Source organism: Simochromis diagramma, unplaced genomic scaffold (assembly GCF_900408965.1).
Source record: "Simochromis diagramma unplaced genomic scaffold, fSimDia1.1 OVJJ01000603.1, whole genome shotgun sequence".
Lineage (NCBI taxonomy): Eukaryota > Metazoa > Chordata > Actinopteri > Cichliformes > Cichlidae > Simochromis > Simochromis diagramma.
The window spans coordinates 13894818-13918781 of record NW_024387414.1 but is presented as its reverse complement, the minus strand read 5'-3'; the positions used below and the strand labels follow the sequence as shown (position 1 = coordinate 13918781).

The 23964-nt window shown below is 39.4% G+C and overlaps 3 protein-coding genes across 3 annotated transcripts; 2 read left to right on the top strand and 1 right to left on the bottom strand.

Moving 5' to 3' along the window:
• Window positions 1-1333: 1333 nt before the first annotated feature.
• Window positions 1334-8628, top strand: gcfc2 (GC-rich sequence DNA-binding factor 2). The gene is made up of 18 exons (XM_040010905.1): window positions 1334-1734; window positions 2299-2400; window positions 2869-3078; window positions 3205-3453; window positions 3682-3782; window positions 3960-4111; window positions 4359-4542; window positions 4744-4867; window positions 4974-5025; window positions 5195-5292; window positions 5564-5763; window positions 5978-6122; window positions 6626-6747; window positions 6880-6956; window positions 7193-7259; window positions 7346-7492; window positions 7580-7716; window positions 7952-8628. Exons 1-18 carry the CDS (start codon window positions 1407-1409, stop codon window positions 8082-8084), a joined length of 2628 nt encoding a protein of 875 aa, XP_039866839.1. The 5' UTR covers window positions 1334-1406; the 3' UTR covers window positions 8085-8628.
• A 570-nt stretch (window positions 8629-9198) lies between these two features.
• Window positions 9199-18244, bottom strand: LOC120720975 (saccharopine dehydrogenase-like oxidoreductase). The gene is made up of 12 exons (XM_040010910.1): window positions 17785-18244; window positions 15668-15780; window positions 14805-14885; window positions 13596-13725; window positions 13410-13459; window positions 13139-13269; window positions 12253-12370; window positions 11889-12008; window positions 11705-11761; window positions 11484-11595; window positions 11199-11280; window positions 9199-10524 (listed from the first exon to the last, which is right to left on the bottom strand). Exons 1-12 carry the CDS (start codon window positions 17981-17983, stop codon window positions 10434-10436), a joined length of 1284 nt encoding a protein of 427 aa, XP_039866844.1. The 5' UTR covers window positions 17984-18244; the 3' UTR covers window positions 9199-10433.
• A 121-nt stretch (window positions 18245-18365) lies between these two features.
• tfb2m (transcription factor B2, mitochondrial) lies at window positions 18366-23873 on the top strand. Its single transcript, XM_040010909.1, has 10 exons — window positions 18366-18537; window positions 19606-19915; window positions 20287-20476; window positions 20640-20731; window positions 20880-21033; window positions 21298-21446; window positions 21743-21832; window positions 21936-21995; window positions 22224-22372; window positions 22999-23873. The coding sequence occupies exons 2-10, from the start codon at window positions 19628-19630 to the stop codon at window positions 23186-23188; spliced, it is 1362 nt and encodes a 453-aa protein (XP_039866843.1). The 5' UTR covers window positions 18366-18537; window positions 19606-19627; the 3' UTR covers window positions 23189-23873.
• The last annotated feature ends 91 nt before the right edge of the window (window positions 23874-23964 follow it).

The window sequence follows — 23964 nt, the reverse complement described above, 5'->3', positions numbered from 1 at the left end:
AATTATATAGGTACACGTTCTGTGATTATACAGTCATGTGTTCTGAGATTATATAGTCATATATTCTGCGATTATATAGTCATATATTCTGAGATTACACAATTGCACATTTGCAAGAAACAATTCAGAAATCCTCTGCGATTAAAGTCACAAAGAGTAGCTCACTTTGGAAATTTGGATCAGCCTATATAGCCAACTAATAATGTACTGTATTAGATCGGTAAATCAAATCATTGCCTGTTTTTAACCGGGTTTAGCTGTGTAAATTTCCAAAGCCCAGAATTGGGATAACACCCAAATAATCCAGACTTTGAAGGGACACTGTTGCCTTAAATTAGACATCTTGTTTAATGTGGGTGGCACTTGGGTGTCCAGCAATCAGTCATTTCCAAAACTGGTTGGAAATTTCTTAGTAACTTACCTGGACTGTAATTTGGCCAGATTTGGCTGCTTCAGTGGGACGAGATCACAAGCTCTGAGGGAATGCATGATGGCTGCAAAGAGATTTTTTTTTTTAAATTATAGAAAATTCAGTGGATGATCATTTTAATGTTAACAGATCTCCTGCCTCCATGAACACTCATTACGTACCATACATGCCCACTACTGATATAGCAGTTGGATTTAAAAACACGATTTAATTCCCAGTAACTAAGTAAATAAGCCAATGAATTATAGTCTGGTCTTTTGTATATCGTTTGCAAAATATGGGGAATGATAGGCAGTGGACCACTGTGAAGGACATAAGGAGTCTATCTTCTAAAACCTACAAACATATATTTTTTCCACCTACAGTTAAACCAATAGTTTTTACTTCATGTGATGTTCTTTAACATTAATGCATGTAATGTTATTTAACACTGCTTCAATGGATACACGCAAGAACATGACTGGTTACTGTGGTCATGGAAAACTCAGCTAAGAAGTACAACGGATTTTTATTTAACTGATATCTAAAAAAAAAAACAAAAACCTAATAAATAATACAAAACTATAATAGCGATGCTGTGTATATCATTCACTGCTACACATTGCCAATAGTTTGTGTTTTTCTGTTTGTGTCTGTGTGGTTCCTCTAACCTAGTAAAGTTTAAAAAAAAAAGTGCTATTTTCATCCCAGGTTCTGTTTTGACTCCAGTTTATTCCCAAAGAGCGCTGCTTTATGTAGTAATTTTAATGAGATGACTAACTATTGTTAATTATTATTATTTATTTCTGTGGAATATCATCGTTTGTGTTTAGTTTACTATAATGTGCAAGCGTTTTTCTTCTGAAAAACTAAACATGTACTCTATTACCCATATTCCCTTGAGGCGTACTTGCGGCAGCTTTGCGACATTTCCAAACGATTTTCGCGGTTTACGGCTAGTTTACAACTTTGCTACCTCCATGGTGAGTGGAGCAAAATGTTCAACAAGAAACCCCGGAGAAACTTTCGGCAAAGAAAAGACTGCTCCAGCGACGATGAGGACCAGCCAAAGAAGAGCGAAGAAGGAGAGGAAAACCCGGAGAAAACCGCTCCAGCTGTGGTAAATAAGCCCCTTAAAGCCGCGCAGAGCCGCGGCATCACTTGCAGCTCCAAGCGGGAAGCGACGCCTCCGAAGCCGGATTCCAGTGACGGAGAAGACGGGGAGAGCGTGGAAATGACAGAAGAAAGAGAAGAGAGAAAGAAAGACCAGGAGGGGACCAAAAAGAAAGAAACCTCTGTTTTGAGTTTCTCCGATGATAAGGAAGGTAAGTAAATGTAAACGAGGCGCTTTAAGGTAAATATCTTTGACTCCTCAGCTCACTGACAACTTTAGAGCAACGTTAGGAATTTGGAAATATTAATCTCCTGTTATCTGTTGGTAAAAGAGGTGAAGAACCTAAACCTCAAAGATACAGTGACAGTTCATAGAGTTCCTAAATGATTTTATCCACTGTCAGTGTTTTCCCTGTCATCTGTCCACATCATCTGCCCAGATGCCTCTTGAACCCCATGTGTTTTACTTTATTGGCCCCGAAGGTGACAATAGACATCATTTCCCACATATTGAGACAATGTCACACATTTTGTGTGGCTCTACTTTGCAAAAGTAAAAACATACGATTCCCCCCTAAAAACGTGTGACTTATGAAGAAAAGCTGATCTATGGGGGAATCCATATTGAAACCCAGTGAGGATTATCTAACAGAGCTGCAGCTGGAATACCCAACATTTAGTTTGTAGTGGTCTGATCATCCTAACAGAGGATGGTGGTTGGCGGTGATTGCCCAATGTAACAGCATATAATTCTGGTTTGTTTCACCTTCTCATAGCTGAGGAGTCTACGTTTAAATTGAAGAAGTCATCTGAGAAAGCAGTTCTGTTCCAAATTAGGAAGAAGGAGGCTCCGCCTGCCAAGACCATCGTCAGCACAGGTAGGTCCATGATGGGAACAAGGACTCTTAGAAACAGATCTTGAATACAGTATATGTGCATTAAATACACTCACTGGACAGGTGTGATATTTGTATCCAAAAGAATGCATCCATTCCATAGGAGGTGATGAGTAGGGAAGTGACAGCAACAGATCCATGTGTTCACAGGTTTTTTCCTGGTTTAGTATCTGCAGTTTAGAGATGATTTTGGTAGAGGCAATGAGGCTGTGGTAACTTATTTGACAGAAATTGATGTGTTTTCAAATCCCTTTTGGTCATAAATAAACCAAAATGACTATTTTTCTAATCCTTTCTAATCTTAAGATTATACTGTTAAGGGTTTACATATATAGATTCTTTGCAATATCTAATGTATACCAGAACACATTTTTGGTGAGTAGACAGAATAAATATTTTTATGTCTTTTAGCTAAAATCAATGGCTTCCTGTTCTCTCTTCCACCTTCAGGGGCTGGTGGTGCTGTCTCATCATCTGCTTCACCCAGGCAAGATTATAGCAGTCAGACGTCACCACATTCTGTGGATGATGACGACGAAGATGATGATGATGATGACAAGGATAATGGGAGCAATGATGACAGTGATAGCGATGAATGTGGAGTGGGATCTCCTTCAGCCAGCTCAGCCTCAGACTCTAGCAGTTCTTCTTATACGCCCGGTATGTTTTGTCAAAGAGAAGGACTCTCAGTTTGTTAGGACTACATGATATGATTAAAATCATCAGTTGTTAATCTGGATTCATGGCTGTGTTTTTAAATTTCTTCTGCTTTGTTTGTGCCTGCAGTAAATATCCCCAATGCTAGAGAGATCGAGGCAGCCAAGAGACGGCGTCGTGCCAATCGAACCCAGAAAGAATTCATTCCCCTCAGTAGAGATGGCCAGAGTTCAGCTGGCAGCACACCAGATCACTACAGCAGGGAGGATGAAGATGACAGAGTCGATGATGATGATAATGAGCTGGATGATCACGAGAGGAGAATCGAGTTTGCCCCACGGATGAGGAGCATCAGGGAAAGAATTGCTGAGAAACTTGGTATGAGAGGGCGGGATACAGAAAAAATAGTATGAGGAGGTGAGAAAGAGAGAGAGAAATGGCAGGTGTAGAGAGAAGAAGAACGGTGGGGAAGCATGAAAATAAAACAATTAAAGCTGTTTAAGTTGAAAAAGAAAGGTGAAATTTGTCATAATAGGCCTGTCTGAATAGTTCGTATGGATTTTAAACAAACCGTGAATTTTAAATGTCCTATTCTGTGTATTTTAGGAGAAAGTGATGGCAGTCGGTCAGGGACTGATGGGGAGGAGCAGGAACTCTGGGAAGAGACACAAATTGGGAAGGGAGTCAAAAGACGACCAGGGGAGCAGGTATGAGGGTCCCATTGACATCTTTTGATTCTCATTATTCTGTTAGCACATATCTATAAATGCTGTTACTGTAAGTTATGCACCTGTTTTATACCTTTATGCGTGTCTTTTTGCATTGTTCTGTTGTCATTGCTTTTTGTCTTTTTATCCTCCTTTTATCCTGATATTTTTCGTTAGAGCCCATCTGGCAGTGAGTCCAGCAGCTATAGCAGCAGTAGCATAAGCAGGCGAGATAGAGGAAGACAGAAGAAGAAATCTGCAGGAGTCAAAGTTCCAAAGATGCTTCCTCCTGTCACTGTCTCAACGGTCAAGAGAAGGATCGCTGGAAAGTTAGTTTGCTCTTTATTCCACACACTATAACGATTTAAAATATTAATGACAGAACAGATTAGGATTAAATGTTTAAATGATACACTGTACAGCAGTAGTAATTCCTATTAGCATGATTCCAGAGGCCAATAAACATTACATTTATACACTGTGCTTTTATTACTGCATGCTTCCAAAACATGCAACACACATTTCCCCCCATTGTACACTTAACTCCTCCACTTTGTAATATTTTTTTCTTCCTAGACTTGATTCGTTGAAGGAGGTGTACAGAGCACGCCAGGCAGAGCTCAGAAGGATGGAGGGCGATGTTGAGGGTGCTAAAACCTCGTTGGAGAATCTGGAGGAAAGCTCCTCAGAGAAGCAGCTTAAGTTTTACAGGACCATGACGACTTATGCCCACAACATGGTGGAGTGTTTGCAGGAGAAGGTCAGAAAAGAAAAGTTAACATTTAAAGCAACAACTGAAAAAAAGAGTAGTTTATCTTTAAGCTTTAAATTGTTCTACTGTGTATTCATATGATATAAACCAGTACAGCATTATCTGTTTTTTTTCCCCAATACTTGACTAAATTATCCCAGATAAATAATCCCACAATAATTTAGGTGACTCTCCTTTTATTTGCTGAAGGTTGTTGAGATCAACTCTCTGGAGCTGGAGTTGCACACTCTGCTGTCTGACCAGATGGAGGCGCTGTTGGCTCAGAGACGAGAGAAGATTAAGGAGCAGGCAGACCACCTGCAGCAGCTTAGCTGTGAGTGAAGTGTGTGTGTGTGTGTGTGTCTCTCCACGTATATTAAAACCTACTGTGCAGTGTGTCTCAGGATGTAATATTTAAATTAACTGGATGTAATTTGTAGATAACACAGCAGAGCAGAGTGCAAGTTCAGCCAATGGATCAGAAACTCAGTGGTGAGTGTAATGAAATACCTTTCAAGATTACATTTCCTGGTTTGCTTTGTTACTTTTCTAATTTATTCTGTTCATGTATTAGAAAAAGGAAGTATATGCATGCATTTGAGCAGGTACTCCATTCTAGTCTTGCACAGATATGGGTTTAATATTTGTCTCTGTGTTCCAGTGAGGTAAGCGTCGGTGTTAAAACTGAGGAAGACTTTGATATGGCTGAAGACACACAACCTTCAGCAGAAGAGCAGGAGCAGCTGCAGAAGAACATAGGTGAGGCGTGGTTGTTCAGCTCTCTGTATGAGCATCAATTTGTAGGCAAAGGCTTTGCTAAAACGGTGTACCTTAAACACAGTGAAGTATAATACAATTAAATTCTGCAAGACTGCAATATAAATATTTTCTATTTATTACGGCAACTCTCTTCTCTCTTTGTGGCTTTCTCTTTTAGTTTCTAGGCTATAAACTTGAGAAAATCCTGATTTGCTTGATGCCTGTGTATTTATCGGTCTCTCTTTTCTTCCCCTTTCTGTGTATGCTCCAGCTGACATACTGTTGAGGTCTAAGGCAGTATTTTCTGATGTCCAAGAAGACTTCTGCAGTGTTAAAAAGATTCTGTCTCGCTTTGAAGAATGGAGGGAATGCTACTCGGAGTCCTACCACAATGCTTATATCTCTCTGTGTCTGCCCAAGTTGCTGAACCCCATCATCAGGCATCAGCTGCTGGCGTGGAACCCTTTAAAAGTACTTGAACTTGTGTACGCATACAGAGGGTTTGAGGTTTTAGACATGGATTAACCCTACTCCCAGACAAAGACCTGCATTTAAAAAAAAAAAAAGTTTGTGGTCCAGGACTAGGCTTAATCCATGTCTGGGGAATTGAACTGTAAACACAGCTGCCATTAGTTATGATGTTATAATATGCAGCAATAACCATAGATTTATTGTTGTGTCTCAGGATACCAGTGGAGACTTTGAAAACCTCCCATGGTTCACAGCAGTGGAGACCTTTTGTCATGGACATGGCCACGAAGAGCTGGAGCACACAGACAGACAGACGCTGTCCAGCGTCATAGAAAGGACCGTCGTACCCAAAATGACTGGTACTGTGGACTCAATGATCTGTGCTCCCCATAATTTAAGAAGCAAAAACATCCAAGTACAGGACTGCATAGGGGTCATTGCTTTTTCATTTTTAAACTAAAATCCATTTCATGATTTAATCTGAGGCAGTATTATCCGAGCATTTTTTCTTTTACTTTGCTTTTTGGTTCAGCTTTTCAGGTGCTGTGGATAATCAAATCTAAATCATTTTTAGGTCCAGAATGTATGAATCAGCTTAGGGATTTAGAATAGCTTTATGCAGCAAAATTAACAGTCCATACCAAATGAATTACCAAGTCACTCTGCCTATAACTAATATTTTACAGTAGTCTCCCTTGCCTGGTATAGTTATATTGGAACGAAGGTTTGCCTTGAATTCCTCTTAGCCTTTTATATTGATTGCTCTCTGCTGGTCTTTGAAAAATCCATATGCACATTATAATGACCTCAACTACAGACACGAGATGTGTCAAATACTGACCCTGCCTGTCTTTGTTTTCAGCTTATGTGGAGCTGGTGTGGGATCCCATGTCCCACCAACAGTCTGTTTGTCTGACTGATGTGTGCCACAGTCTGAAGGAGGACTATTCTATCTTTGAAGGAGAGCATAGCAAGCCAGTCAAGGTAAAGCCAACACTTACATATTTTTCAAAACAAAACCCACCTTTGCTGTTGTCTTTTACCATTTAAAACGTGCCTATTATTTACTGGGTCGTACTTTCAGATACATATTTTGTGTATTTGTCTCCCACTCAGGCATTCACAGAGGCTCTGGTTCGCAGGCTGAGAAGCTGTGTAGATGAAGAGGTCTTTATTCCCCTGTACCCCAAAAAGTGAGTTTCTGTTTGATGTGTTTAAAAATGAATATCAGGTGTCGAGTACAACACCTGCATTTTGTATCCTTTTGTTCCTTATTTGATACAAAGAATAGTACTTCCTTGTATTAAATAAGGAAATGTATCTAAAACTCTCTTCAGTCATTAGATAAAATTGTCAGTTAATACTCAGATATGGTCATTTAAACCTGTTGTATTTGCACTTTATTTATACCGTCTGATCTTCTATTCAGGTTTCTTGAAGAGGCGTCTTCACCTCAGCGTCACTTCAGAGATCAGCGGTTCTGGACAGCTGTAAAAGTACTGCTCAGACATTTGTGTTGTGTCAGATTTTGACTGTATTTTGAAACTTCAAGCTAATATCAATTGCATTGCTTTTCATTTAGCTCTTAGGCAATATGGGGAAGTGGGATTTACTGCTCCCCGAGTCTGTATTGAAGGAACTGATGCTGGAGAAGCTGTTGAACCGATACCTCATGACCACACTGTGCAGTCAGACGCTGTCCAACAATGCTGTTTATGCATGCAAAAAGGTATTTGAATGCATCACAGTTGTTGGTGTTCTACATATTAGTTTGACGTTGATAATGATGCTTTATCACTCCTCGCTCCCTCCTCAGATAGCAGATGGTCTACCCCCGTCTTGGTTTAAAGGGGAGAGCAGCTGTTTGCCTCAGCTCCACAATTTCAGAAACCACATAGTTCAGAAAGTTCATGCCATCTGTAAACAGCAGCCTCCCACAGATCCAAACACCAGGTAATAAAGCATGTTTTTGTAGAAAACGGTAAGATAAGTCAACATCAAATAGATGACCTTTTTAAATTAATTTTATATTGCTAGAGATTTTTTTGTTTCACTTGATACACAAGCTATTGGAGACTTTCCTGCAGTGTGACAGCAATATTTCTATAAAGTCATTATCTTCATACGTTTGTGCAGATGTTTCCCACCCCCCAAATGTTGTAATCAGAATCATGTGTTTCTGCTGTAGGGCTGCTGTGGTTGACCTACTAAAGGTTTTGAGTACAATCAGATGCCACGACTCCATCATGGCCATAGCAGAAAAATACCACTATGAAGATGCCATCTACTCTCATCAGCTGCTGAACCCAGAGACTGCATGAGTCTGAAAAAGATCAAAGGAAGACGGCTCAAACTGAAATACCAACCGCCTAATGTGAGGTGGCGTGTACAAAACTGTATGCTCCACCTTGACTGAAGCAATAGTTGAGATGAACACATGTTTGTAAAATAATTCACATTCCTACAATTTGGAATTGTGAATATGTCGCTGTTTAAACAAGATAATTGGATTTTTTTTATGAATAAATGCCTTTTGTGATTGTTTGTTTAAACCTTTTGCCGTTTAAGGTGTTTGAAATCGCACAAACTTCTTTTCTCTTTAATCCCACTCCACATTAGATTTTTATCACTGACATCACTACACAAGCTACAGTCCTGTTGAGGTTTTCTTATTAAATTGTCCAGTTTCTTATGAACAGATGCTGACAAGACAGACATCTGAAGCAAGGACAGAAAGAAAGGAGATGAGCTTTGTCATCTCCTTTCCCCTGTCAGGGGTGTTTTTCTTTAGTTAATACCAATATCATCTGTCAGATCACATTAAATACAGTACGCAGCACTGAGCTCAGTCAGGTCTTGCTTAAAAAAAAAAAGTTAACCACATGAGGTTTACTGCATGAAAACTTTGCTTTTCTAACAATCATAATACATATTTTAGACATTACTGTACCAATAGTAAAAATAATTGAATATACTGAAAGCCCATCAGAATCACCTGCATTATTTCAGGTTTTTGAGGGATGTTTGTGTACTAGAAGACAGCTGTAATAAAACTGATCACTTTGTATGTAACTAAAGCTCCAGATACACAAGAGAGACAGTGAACTCGTGTGGCAAAGATCGTCTATGAGAGAACTGTCCAAAATGTGTTGGTATCAGTTCAGTTTTTTTTTGTTTGTTTTTTTTTTTTAAAAATCAAGGTTCACTTGTGATTCCAGTCTCTGAAGTTAAATGTAATTTAGGAAATACTTAAAAATAACTGCCCAAATAGGCATCTCAAGACATTTCATGATAGTTGCCAAGTGGCAGGACTTGCTCGTAGAAGAACTCTTAAACTTTCTTGTACTACTAGTGCATACTCTACAACGTAAACTGACTTCACAGGAAATGCAGGTGATGTTTCTGTGACGCATGAAAAAGATACAAGACTTGTAATTATTTGCGGAGTTGGCTTTATTTCTGAGCTGAGCAAAGCACACCAAAACAACCCCAAAACAGCTTGCCACGTGCACACAACGCCCAAACATGAAAAACAAGTCTATGCTGACAAAAATCATCACTGCAGGTGAAACTAATCCAGTCAAAGGAGCAAGGAAAAGATGTTTACAAGCCCTGTTCGGTTTCATGGAGTAACTCATGCTGTTTGATGCACAGGCAGCTGGATTCATTATTCTGACAATGCTCAAAGGTAACCGTTTTGAAGGTGAACCCCTGGAAATTCAGGCTAAAAGGAACTAGCCTTTTAAAAAAAATAAAACAAGCAATTAGTCCAACAAGCAAGGAAGATTTTAACTACAGTGACAGGCCAGGAAAGGCAGGCGTGTACATAAACACACAGCAGGTCTCTGTCCTCTACTATTGGCTTTACTTCACACAACCAGAGCAAAATATGTACAGCTATCATGTTAATGCTACTTAGTATTACTGCTGTACATATAAAGCTACTGTATGCTACAACGCTTAGAGTGCAGAAGTTGACTTTCCAAGAAAGAGGTGTTTCATGAAGTTCACAACAGCTGCAGTCCTCGAAAATCATTACAAATCTACTGCAAATAGTAATAATTTGTTTTAAACTGAAGGGAGCATGCAGTTTTTCACCTTTCCTCATGTCCAATTAGTCCCATTCTGTTTAAAGTGAATCCCAGTTGTGTGGCAACTTAGAATAAAAAGACTCTTTTTATTCTATTTGTTGCACATAGAAAATGTGTCTAACCAATTTCTCTTAGTCTGATTATAATTTAACATGCTTTCTTTACCATTTGTGTTTAAAGATGTGAAGTAAATCCGGTTCTTTCCAGAATTCCTTTTTCAAGTCGCCAGAAATTGTGTTAGTGGAGGACCATGCGAAACCCATTTGTTTTACCGCCCTTGGCTAGAAAACACTGCCACAGTTGTGCTTTTTTGTTTTGCAAGCAGAACTTTAATACATTCAAGCTGAAAAGAGACAGGCAAGTTTCTGACTAAGTGAAAAGAATAAATGTCAAAAATAACACCAGAAAAAAAAAAAAAAAAAAAAAAACCCAAAAAACAATACCAGGACTTCATCTGAAACTCATCTGTCTTGTGATTAAACAGCTCTCTTCCAATGTTGGAAACTTTTCACTTCCTGTTATGCATATTAGTAAGTGCTCACAAAAACCTGGAGAACGGCAGCAGGGAGAGAACAAACTTTAGATGACAGAGAACTGGATGCCGTGCTTGTTGAGGCGGTCGACTAGTGTGGTCTTCGCAAACACAGCTCCTGGAGTATATACTCCTCCCCTGGAGAATGTACAAAATTAACTGTATTAGACCAAGTCCCAGAAATGTCACCAAGTGAGATTCACTTATACATAAAACCACTACGCTTGTGCATTGACTAATATTGAATCATGACAGTGACTCAAATGGTGAAGCAATATATGACATTTTTCACATTCTCACGCACACATTTTGAACTTTGAAGCCGTTTTACACTAATACACCCTCACATTTCACAGCAGCATTTAACAGCATGCAGACTTCCATCTGGTTTATGAGTAAATTCAGTCATCTATTTTATTTGGGAGTGAGTTTAAATTATTATTTACATAGACTGGTACGATATACTTGATGTTTTGTCATGTGATAAAGGCAGAGTACATCCTGGAGAGATCGCCAGTCTATTGCAGGGCTATCACAGAGAGTGAGCAGCACAGTGATGCTGCACTGCTTCCTGTGCGAAGTTTGCATGTTCCCCATGTGCTCTAAATTGACCTTACATGTGAATATGACTATTAATGGTTGTCTGTCTCTCTTAGTTATCCTATGCCAGGTGGTATAGGCTTAAGCCCCTCCCTGTGACCCTGAATTTTATAAGCTGGAGAGGGAGGTTGGGTGGATGAATGTTGTGGTTTGTAATTGAGTGTGAAGTCACATCCAGGTCAGGCGGTAGATGTGGGAGAGTGTTGACTCACTTTTTAGGCAAGGCTGCAGCTTCGTTGAGAAGGGTTAGAGCAGCCTGAACCATGGCGATGGGCGTGGCCACGTATCCAGCCTCTGAATAACAGAAAGAAAAATTACTTGGATTAGACTTGGATTGCAAAGAAAGGCCAGGCTGGCTACCTGGGCTAATTTGTATTCCTTTCACTCCAGAGAAATGGTGCCATGTTTCCTGTTTTCAAGGACTTTTAAGAGTCTGCTGCATAGTGATTGCATCAAAGACAAAATCTTGTCTTTGATGACCCTTAATTTCAGATTACCTGGTCCTTGAACCCGTGTGCGGATTTTGGCGCTAGGTTTTTCTTGGGAGGTGTCCTGTTCCTCAGTGTAGCCCTCTCCATAGAAGGTAAACTGGAAGGATGAAGCCTCCATCTAAAACATGCCAGAAAACAGAACACCTTCTTTAGCAGACATAACCTTTTTTGTTCTGTTTTTATTTTCACATGGATTTAAGATTAACTGTAGACTGTTTGTGCTTTACCTGCTTCCTAGTTGGTCCAGCCTTCGAAAACATTCCAAAGGAGAAGAACTCTGGGTACTAAAGGCAAAGATTAAAAACAGATGAGTGTCACAGCATTTCCAAACACCCATGATGTATTTTATACTGTACAGTTACAGTCGACTGATATTATAAATGCAGTAAACCACATTTTGTGTTAGCTTACTTTGATGAGCAGATTCCGTCCAAAACTGAACTTGACCAAGAACAAGAACATCATGCCAGCAAACAACATTTTGATGATGTTTCCAATACCTCCTATTCCTGCATACGCGCCATACTGGACCTGCAGTTTATGATGAGAGGCAGAGAAATACAAGCGGCACAAATGTGAAAAAAAACAAAGTTGTTGTGTCCTGGACACCACGTCGTCACATGAGATTTTACAAGTGAATCAGCAGTAGACATTTAACACAAGTACAATGTGTGTAAAGCGGTCCCCGGATGTTAAATTAAAAAAAAAAAAAAAAAAAAAAAAAAAAAAAAAGATATTAAAGAGAAACTAGCTAGTAAATAAATAAAAGACTGACCGGAGTGGCTTGACATTCCTCTGCCAGGAAGCGCTGAGTTCTCTTCACAACAGAGGGATCTGAGCCCATGAAGGGCACAGAGTACTGCTGGAGCTCATTACAGTAGAACAGCGCTCCCCTACAAATACAAGCATTTCAGTGATTACACAAAATTATGTGTGGGGCAAGGTGTAATACATGTATTTGTGCACTATGGGACTGTAGAATCTAACATAGAAATGATCTTTCTGTTATATCAAACACACGCTCATATATGCATCTACACATCAGTTTACATCCTATCAGAGGAATCATCAGATCTGTGTTATTAGCTGCTTGCATGCACACAGTGGCTCATAACTGCTGCCAGCTATGCTCTTGAAATGGGACAGGTAACAAATTAATACTGGTATATACTAATCAGTACCAAAGTATTGCTAATCCCTTATCCAAATGGTGTTGCTAAAGATTTATATGTAATGTTAATTCATTTAACATGGTTATGATATGGTTGAGCGATAACATTTAAAGATGCTGTGCGGCAGACAGAAGTATTTAGTATCCTCTGTGAAAAAATGTAGTTGCACACGATAAATGTAGAAATGCCACAAGTACTGCATTTTTTTTTAATATCTGATAATGGATGCTGTACCGGCATCTTCCATGCAGCCTCATACCTCCACATGAAGCCATCTCAGCCTCAAGTCAAGGTAACACACACTGCTGAATAGTATCAGCTTCAGAGTACTGATAAGTACTGGTATTGACATAAGAATGAATAAAATTCTAACAACCATCCTTCATACTGTCTCCACACTGTTTTTTTATGTTCATCCACTGCAATATTTACTCTGAGGCAGGCAATTTGATGCAAATCAAAAAAATACTTCAAATTAGCTTTGTGTACCTGCGTTTAAGCTTTGTGCCAACCGTGGGGAGAGGTTTGTGATTAAACTTTCTCCTAAGACTCTGAAGCTTCTGGCTGTCAGCAAATCCATAGATGGCTGACTGCCATGTGCCATCATGGATACACCCGCCCTGTCAGAAGAAAACAGAAACACGCACACACACACGTGAAATAAGAAAATATGGAGACCAAACGTAAAAATTAATGAGCACAAGTACAGAAGAACATGTGTAATGAAGCTTAAACAACAAGCTGGTTCACAGATTCATACCTCAGCTCCTGCACTGACAGTCAGGAAGCTCTCCACAGCAGTCAGTGTGCCTGTGGATAAACAAATACACAAGTTTATATCATTAAATCATTAACTCCATAGCCCTGTCAAAGAGAGCTTAAATTTGAATAATATTGTGTATATGAACATGTATACTGAATGTGTAGACTGTCACTATTTGCATACCCTTGAACTGGTCTCTGGTGTAGAGGACCCCCATGTCTGCAGGAATGGAGTCAAATCCACAGCTCCCAATGATGTACACACCTTTTTCAGCTGCCTGGCTGCTGTAGTTCAATTGCATGCCCTCCAGAAACTAGATAACAGCAGAAAGAAACTCAAGTTAAGGCGCACGCAGACACGCGCACGCATCCACATGCATGCACGCACAAAAAGTCTTACATTTCTAAGATTTTTTTTTAAAACCTTTTTGCATTTTTTTAATTAAAGCATGAACAAGACAATTTGCCAAAAACACCTAAATATACTGTCACTGGAGGAAAGATTTTTTATTTTTATTTTTACAAATGCAAAAAAACACCATGTTCTCAATTCTGATGGAGGGTTATATTTCATGTAGCTTTCATGCAACCTTTTGGAAATGAGAAATAGTCAGGGAATACACATAAACCTAATAAAAACTAAATTCGGATCACCAAAGCGTCTGCATCTGTGTTGCAGTAGGACTTATTGCGTCACACATGAGCACCTGACAGTAAGGCAGCTGTTGCTGTCATGGGACCCAGTGAGAAATAATTTTGTCTAACTAGCTGCAGCATCAAACTCAGCACATCTCCCATTTATTTCTAAACAAGAGCTGAATGTTAGCTTTGTGCACAGTAGAGGTGGGAATCACCATACATCCCACGATACGATATTATTGCAATTTATTTATTTTTTATTATTATTATTATTATTATTATTATTATTATTATTATTTATTTATGAAAACTATGCAGCCCATTCAGCAACTGAAGAATTTGAAAGTAAATTAAAACAAAATATAATTTTACATTAAATAAAAGTTTTAAACTTAATTAAAATAAAACATGTCTTAAATTAAAATAAGTAAACTGTCATGTTTATTGCTGCCAAAAAAAAAGTTAAACACATTTGGACAGTGAAGGAATGTCAGGATTCTTGCTCAGAAAAAGGATCAACATGCTCTGAAGTCAGAGCACAAAAACCTTTTTTGTAACAAAATATCGATTTCTGCTGTCCCTGTATCGATACATTATTAGCAAACAAAATATCACGATACTACACAGTATCGATTTTTTCCCCCACCCCTAGTGCACAGTTCTAAATCATGTTTACCAGTGTGTGTGTGTGTGTCTGTGTTTTCCTCAAGCAAACATCAAACCCGAGGAAACCTTCATACATTACAGTACAAACCTGAGGCTCCCCACTGATGTCAATATGGTGTGCTCCATTTTCCACGCAGGCTTTGACCACTGGCTCCCCATAGAATCTGTACTATAAACACAGACAGAAACTAATTGAATTACTTAATTTTCACAATTTTAAAAATTGGCCATTTTCCCCACTGCGAAATCCTTGTGCTACACAGGTGAAAATCCATCTTCTCCAACACACATCACGTAGCATTTGCTCTCAGGTACCAGTGTCTTTGCTCCCCCTAATTGTTCAACATGAAACGATCCCTCCCTGGCTTTCCACACAAAAACAATTTGCAGCAAATCCTGTTGAACGTGTTCACTTCGTTGCCAGGTGTTAACACACTGGTTTATTTTAGATACGCAAGCAAAACCTAATATAAAAACAACAGGCTTCTGTGTCTGAGTTTGAAGAAAGCTGGCAGGGTGCTGCTGTGCATTACAATTGTGGTTACTGTAGTCGAAGAATTTGATTAAATAATACAAACAAACAAACCTGAATGATGCACAGGATGCAATTCAGTGGTGCTGGAAACCCACTCTTCATTCCAACTTTAGCATAATGCTAGCTATTGTGTGCTACACGTCAGTAGCCTTCATTGTGTGAATGTAAGCTGAAGTGAACGCTGCTCTGAGTGAGTGAGTGAGTGAGTGAGTGTGTGAGAGAGAAAGAGAGAGAGAAAGACAGAGATTCAAAGAAGGAGAAAGAGAAAGAGATGGGGGTGATAACTTATTCTTATGCCAAAGCAGGATGCCATCACACTAGTCTTGGCAGTTTGTGTGAGAGAAAACTAGTTTATGTCATGACATGGAGCAAGTAATAATACACAAACACAAGCTTCTGTGGAACTGTCAACTTACAGGCCCGACGCAGTTGAGAACAATCACAGCCTGTTTGCACATGGCTGCAAGGGAGTCTGGTTCCCCGACATCTGCGACGATGATGTCCACCTCCGCCCTCAGCTCAGGCTTACCTACACACACACAAAGTTGCATAAGTAACAGCATTTTCATTCGTTTCATATAAACCAATCAAAGTCCAGTTCACTGGACTTTCATTTGTTTATATGGAAGTCCAATGAATATGTCTGGCAGCATATTCACAGGCAGTGCTATTACACCCCAGCTATCACACTACTATCCGAGCAAATATGCAAAGTCGGTCACTTATTTTTGTCTGTGTAAACATTTTCTGTCATACTGTTAAAATTACAAGAAGGAGCTATGATGAATGTTTCAAACTGGATGAAATGAGGGACTGCATAAAGGTCCAGAACATGAACTGTGTTAACTGGGAATCAGGAAAAAGCTACTCTAGTAAAGTCTATGAATAAAAACATCAACTTGTAAATGATTATAACAGGTAAAAAAAAATGAAGCCAGCCTCCTAAAGGAATATTAAAAGTTTTGCCCTGATGAGATTAGCCTAGTTTAGTCAAATGAATATAAAAGGCCCCAAGTCATTTTACAGTCTGACAGAACAGCAAGTGGTCACAGACACACATCTGTGGAGAATGAAGATGAAAAATATTACTTATGTGTAAAATATACTGTTTTGTTATTCCTGAGTTTGAGTTTTAACCAATAGACGTGCAAATGTGTGAGAACTCTGTACACCATTCGAGTGAAAACGAGGACAACATAGTGTAAAAGAATGCAGATGCTGCACAGGCTGGAAGAAATATCTTGAATAACTAAAACATTAAACAGCATGAGTAATTTTAAAATGTGCCACTGTAACTATAGAAAGCCTCTAGAAGACAAACAAACACATAAGCCATCTTCAGTGCTCACTGAGAGGCTGGACTAGAGTGCTGTCATGGACGGGGATAGTACAGCGAACTGGTATGTTCCATCAGCTGTTGCACACTCCCTGAAGAGAAAGCCGAAGAGGATTGGACAATAGAATAACAATCTAATCCTTTGGAAACTTGAATCACTATAACAACAACAGAATAGCTCCCCGATCTTCAGCTAGTGATGGACTCAATTATCCATGTTTAGCGTGTTGCATAGATACAAATCATCAACCTGGAAACTTACTGCCATTCTAAATATGTTTAGTATATATCTGTTATTCCACACCACATTTTTGAATATATTACTGTGAATAGTATTTCTATTTCTGCTCGGTGACTGCAGCAGCAATGGCAGAATTCCACGTGCTATTGGTTATTTGACATATAAACTGATGATATTTTACTTGGATTTTCTGTTTGGGAAAATAAGACATTCTGTTAGATAAGAAAATAATCATGCGATGCATTCCTAGTTTCTTCCTCTGAAGGAATTAAACTGCACTATTTTGTTTGAAATGTTAATTAAAATAATGTTTATTTAGTTGATCAAGCAATAAGAGGCCGAGATAAGAACAATTTACAGCTTACTGTTTCAACAAGGGGCAAAACTACTTCATAAACACTTTCATTTGATTATTTGCAAGTTGATTTAAGCATGTAACCAAATATAGTCATAGATTTTGAATTTTAACAGAGTAAAGTATCTTATCTATAGTAGAAGAAGAATTATTAAGGATTAACCTTTGGTTGCAACATCAGCTTTACTGTACTTTGAGTTGAGAGTTGAGGGTCAAAGTCACAGCAAATTCAATGTAACCCTGGCAATGTAACCATGTTTTAAGAAAACAATAACTGTAGCCCTGCTTTGAAAACATTTTTTATTATTATTTTTAAATTGCAAACAACACAAACAACCCTTTGTGAAGACATCCCAGCGTCAACAAGCATATGCGCTCATTTCTCCTCCTCAGGCTTCTTGCGGTAACAAATTGAAGTAGTGCATGCATTTCATCTATATCTTTATTTTATTATGTAAACAGTCTGTAAGTACGGATTTGTGTTTTTCCAGTTTTAATTTTCATTTCATTTAATTAAAATGTTTAAGTCAACAAGAATACCCTTATTTTAGTGACTATCTGCTTGTATATGCACAGCTTATGGGATCAATCGGATACATACTGAGTGCTCCGGCGGCCTGCTCCAGAACTTTTTCCAGCTTCTGTTTGCTCCTACCGGCCACGGCCCACTTCAAGCTCCCCTTTGGACCCTCGGACGCCGTCCGGGCCACCTCTTCCACCACAAACTGACCCGTGAACCCGGAGGCTCCGAAGATAACCAGATGGTACGGCCTGCTTGAAGATGTTTCCACACGCGCCATAGTGACAGCAGACAAGCTCGCACAGACACCTGCAGCCCTTGCACCAGGATCCTGGATCCAGTCTGACAGCCTGGCAGACTGCGTGCGTTTTTACGGCGCTCCTTGGTCTACTTCCGTAGCAGGATAATATGCTAATATGCTAGTAGATATTGACGGCAGTGGGAGTTTTTAGCTGTTTAAACAATTTCTTCCAAAGGAACTGGAGTTATTATATTATATTTAGGACAAAATTCTATGTATTGTTTAGTTTTCTGCGAAATATGTGTAACTTATATTGATTTATTCCTGTTTTTGAAAGTGTTTCTACGCTAGCCATATTAGGCCGACTACTTCCGCGAGTGTTCTGATTGGCCTACGCAGTAGTCGCCTGTCAGTGACGAAAGCAGCTGCGTCTTTAACACCACGAGTGTTGCAAAAACAAGGCACGCAGGGTTAGGTCAGGATGCGGTGGGCTCAATGTCACAGAGTTTTTCCAGCGAGCAGATAGACGAGAGTAAACGTTAAAGTCTGGATGTCTTCAGATTTGAAGCAACTGCTGGATAATCTGCAGTGAGGTATGCTCGCGTTTTTCACTATTACATAACCGTTTGATATGATAGCTTTAAGAGAGGTAGCTAGCGCACTGCTAGCCTCTCGGCTAACAACTTTAGGTTTTAAAAATGTCTCTCGGGTTCAGGTTGTTTTGCGCCCTTTTGACAATTACACAATATGTGTGAGCTCCACTGTAAACTCTACTGTGATGTTGATAAGGTTAAGTAATAGTCAGCACGTGTGCTCGCTTATGAAAACCCACCCACGTGCTATCAGATGGGATTGTTCTGACTAGGGTGCACCGGTGTTTGCCAGTGCAATCGTGAAATTGTCTATTGTCTATGCTAGCGGTCGATTATTTTATTATACACTCTTGAAATTGGGTATTTGACCACCAAGCTGAGCAAGAGTAGGTAAAAGAAGAATGTGTGAGAAATGACATTTAGTCTTACAACGTATTTGTGTTTGTAGGTATGTTGTTGTTTGTTTTTTGTTTTCTTCTCCCCTTATTGTCTCATCTTCCCTAAACTTAATATCAATTTCCATAGTTATGTTGCTGACACAGCTCTAATGGTCTACCAAACCTCCCACCGGTCTCTCACCCACGCCCCAGTGTATTTGCCTTCAGGAAATCTAATCCTTGTTCTCCAGCGTCTTTGAGAGGTTCCCCTCATAGGCACCAAATCCGACTTTTTTCCAAATGTTACACTTTTCCCCTCCCCTTTGAAAACTTCTCAGTTCCTCCATCCCTGTGGGGTTAAGAGCCTGAGTGTTCACACCTTGGAAACGTCTCGCATAGATTACTGCAACTCATTACTTTGGTTTTCCTCTGAAGTCCATTCATGCCATTCCCTTTCCTGTCTGAAAATGCACCTGTTTAAACGAGCATATTTACTCTTCATGTCTTCCACCTTTTTATATGTTAACTTGTTTTATTGATTTGATATTTTCTTTTTTTTATACTTATGTGTTTAACTCTTCTGCATAAGGTGACCTTGATTGTGCCCTAAAATCAAATGTGTTATTGACTTTAATAATATTTCATGTCATTATAGTTATTGTGATTCTTCTTTTCTCCTTCTGTGCTGTAGCCTCTCATAAAGGTCATCCACCATGTCCACCCAGATTTGCAGAGTGGTGGAGCTACTGCTCCGCTCTGCTTGCTGCCATACTGTCAGAGGTCAATCTTGTTTGAGCAAGGCAGTGTGGACCCCTGTGGGTCCCTCTAGCCTCTGTGCCTCTGGTGTGTCTGTGCTTCAAAGGAGGGCCTACAGTCTGGACTCCCTGTCTTTGGGTCCCGGTCGGCCCTCACTTGGTCCAAACTCTCAACAGCCCCGTTCAGAAAGGACGTCCCCTTCTTCTGCACTCACACACAGGAACCTGTCTGCTGTAGCTGTACAGGTAGATAATTTATTTCGGCTCTGATTGAAGACGATAGCCGTATACTGCATTTATATTGGTTGTAATTGTATGTTTCACTTTCATACTTGTATCTATTATACTTATATGTAGCATTTTGGTCTATGATCAACTTTATTTTTTACTGCTATTATCTGACAGTATCTGCATTCCTGTAGGTACAATACAATCTGCACAAAATCAGCATAAAATCAGAAAATGCATGCATACATCAGTTGTTTTTTTGTTTTTGTTTTTTTTGTTGTTTTTTTCTTCATAAAATAATGTAAACAACTCAAGTTTTTTAGTATAACTTGAGCTCTTTATACTGACAGTGCTGTTGACCCACTGTGTGCATTTGTGTGTTCTTACAGGGCCAGTGTCGTCCTCTGTGCCAGTATGATTTCCTGGACCTTGGGGAGGTAGAGGAGAATGTACGACGGGCTCAGGCCTGCAAAAAAATCAGACGCTTCATAGTGGACCCGGACCTGGCTAATCTGGTAGCACAGCATCTAGGACCTGATCTACAAGATGCTAAAACTGTTATCTTTGAATGTAATCCAGGTATGGGTTTATCTCTACAGTGTTGTGCAGCATTCTTCCATCTCTGCACAGATGATGATTTTTGTTTGTTTGTTTGTTTGTTTTTGTAAGTTTTTTAAACGCCTAGTGTAGCATTTGAATATATCATTCTTATTATTGATGCATTTGTGCTTGCCTTTTTCAGGTCCTGGGGTATTGACTAGGACTCTGTTAAATGCTGGAGCTCAGAGAGTTGTTGCTCTTGAAGGTGATAGGTCTTTTCTACATGACCTGCAGGTAACTTTAACATCTCCTTGTCTCCATCTGCTTTTTGTATCTTTACGAAGTCCCTTGTATTAACCTAAAAATTGTAAAGTGTCATATGTCACCAGTTAATATTTCTCGTTGATGTATAATCCACACAAATAAATGTTCCCCTTTCTAGGAGCTAGAAGGCCGGCTTGATGGTCAGCTGGAAGTAGTTCACTGTGACTACTTTAAACTAGACCCCATTGGTCTTGGCAATGTGAAACCCCCAGCTATGTTCACCGATAAACTCTTCACTGACCTGGGAATCTCAGAATCTGCTTGGACTGATGGTGAGGAAAAACATAAAGGATTTTTATCCTTCCCCTCTCACTGCAAACTACTTACTTTTGTGCTCAATAGTGCCTTGAATCCTAATTGGAGCAGACAAAATTTAAAAATTTCATAACAGGAACTTTTTCAGTCTTGAAATATATATTTTTAAAAAAGGAATAAGCTCATACTTTGTTTACAGCTTTTAACACATTTTACAGCATTGCATGAGTTTTGTACCAGCCCATTAAAGTGTGTCTTTTGGTAAAATGCCTTTTGTCTAGACATCCCAGTGAAGGTGGTGGGTATCCTGCCGCAGCGTAATGAGCGTGGCATGCTGCTGAAGATGGTTTATGCTTTGTTTGAGCGGCTGTCTGTCTACAGATATGGAAGAATAGAGCTCAACCTCTTCATAAGCGAGAAGGAATACCTGGTAATTGAACAACAGTATTTTAAGCTGTGTAGAAATGACTGTTAGAGTACAAATTAGCCTGTATTTTTGTGTTAATTGGATGGATGATGTAGATTAAACATATTCTTGTACTTCCTGATGTTTTTCAGGGGCAGCTTTAAGCTAAGTTGCATCTGTACTAGTCTTCCCTGCATTATCATATTTGTGCTGATAACAGAACCTGTAGTTGCGACGAGTGTCTGCTCACTCATTAATCATTAATCTGACTTTCTTTAATCCTTGTGTAAAATATCCAACAACGGTTATCTCTCCATCAGAAACTAGTGGCGCGCCCTGGTGAAATGATGTACTACAGAGCCTTTGGCGTCCTCTGGCAGATGGCCTGTGAGATTGAGCTACTGCACAAGGTACCGTATGAGGCAGAGCACTTTCTGTTAATGCAGTTGTGCAAAAACCAGTGATTTAAACAGATGTTTTATAGAAATGTTTGTTATTTTTGTCTCTGTGTAGGCGCCGTGGGAGTCATTTGTGGTGTCATCAAGGCAAGGCGTACCTAGCTCTAAAGGCAAGGTAAGGAAGGGAATAGGCTCAATAACGGTAATTGGGTAATCTTGATTGTATTTTATATTTATGGTAAATGGCCTGTATTTGTATAGCCCTTTACTTAGTCCCTATGGACCCCAAAGCGCTTTACACTACATTTAGTCATCCACCCATTCACACACTGGTGATGGCAAGCTACATTGTAGCCACAGCTGCCCTGGGGCGCACTGACATTTCCCCTCGTCCTCTCCTCAGCTTCCAAATGATCACCTGTGCCTGGTGCGCCTGCGCCCACGGGCAGATCTGTTCTCTGCAGGACTGACTCCCTCCAACGCATCAACTCTACTGATGATGATCAAACAGTGTCTGGCAAAGAGGAAGGTCAAGCTCATTGACAGGCTCAAGTAAGCAGTGCACACCCTGAATTGTTGAGATTAAATAGCCAAAATATTGCACATGTATTAGAGATGTGCTCTTACTGTAACAACTGTACACACACCAGTTTAACACCGGTCTAGTTACTTTGGAAAAAAAACCCCTACATTTCCACATATTTGAGAGCTTTTTTTTTTGTTGCCAACGTTCTTTCCAATTCAACAAAACAAGACTTTGTGCTATTAATAACATGAACCAAAGTGTACTGATTATTTGATTATTCCAGGGTGGATGCTCTTACCTTAGAAAAGTACCATAATTTAATCCAGAGATATCAGTTTCTGCAGAATCTTTGTCAAAATCTTAAATGTCTTTGAAAGTTTCAAATATTTGGGCAGTTCCAGGATTTATAAGCTACACAGGATGGTTTTTGTCTTGAGAGGGGGAAACATTTAGGACAGTTTGAGCAAGTATTATCTGTGCAGTCTCTTCAACTGTAATACACCATGCCTTTAGTGCTTCTTACAGAAGTTAGGACCATTTCCATTTAAAGAAAACAACAGTGGACAGAATCTGTGAGCTGCCAATCATTGGTGAGTGGTTTTAAGCTTCTTTTGCTATTCCTTACGATGTCTCTTATTTTTTTGTTTTCTAGTCTCTGGTCACCAGACAGTGGCAGTAAACTGTTATCAGAGATGGGCATGTCGGAGGACATACTGACAGGCCACGTTTTTCCAGAGGAATATCTTAGACTGTTCCAGCTGATGGACAAGAGCCAGGAATTCACACAGAGCTGGCTTTACGAAGAAATCTTGGAGAACACGCAGAGGGAGGGTTGGGGCTAAAACCTAGACAAACAGACCATATATGTATAGATTTACAGTGTGCATACAAACACGTGTGCTATACTGATTATGTAATATAGATGATGATGATGATGATGATGATAATAATATAATATGTGGCAGAACTTGGAGATGCAGTTGTGATGTTATCACAGTTGTATTTGTTACTGAAATGATTTAAACGTGACTGTGACAAACTCCACAAACTTCAGTGCCGCGGAGGAAGGACGTCAAATAAATGTTTCGATAAAGTGAGATTCTCAAGAGGCGCGATTTCAGAGAAACGCACTTAAATATGACACTTGGTCTTTAGGAACGAGAGAAGGGGAAAAATGCTACTGTAATTAAAAGTAAAAAAACGGTCTTAACAGTTACGTTTCTGCGTTATCACCAGAATCTCTGTTAACACCCAAATGGGTTCGTTCAAAAGAGGATACAAAATTTCTTAATTTTGCATGTGAAGTAATCGACGACTAGTACTGCTGCAGTTTTACTGAACAAAACCCCCAAGGTTTTGATACATAATCAAGGAGTGCCGAGTGGCGTCTGTCTTGTATATTTTTGTGTAATCAGTTGCAAGTCCATAAGCTAAAATGTGTGTAATGCCATGTTTTCAGGACTGTGTGAGCTGTGAATGTGATGATTTCTAAACTGATCATTAAATCAGAATTTTCATATGTGGAGGAAAAAAAATAACTTAAGTGTTGTTTGAGTTTATTTTTGGACCAGTGTAGATGCTTTGGACTGACTAAATTAATTACTTTGCTATCCTGATC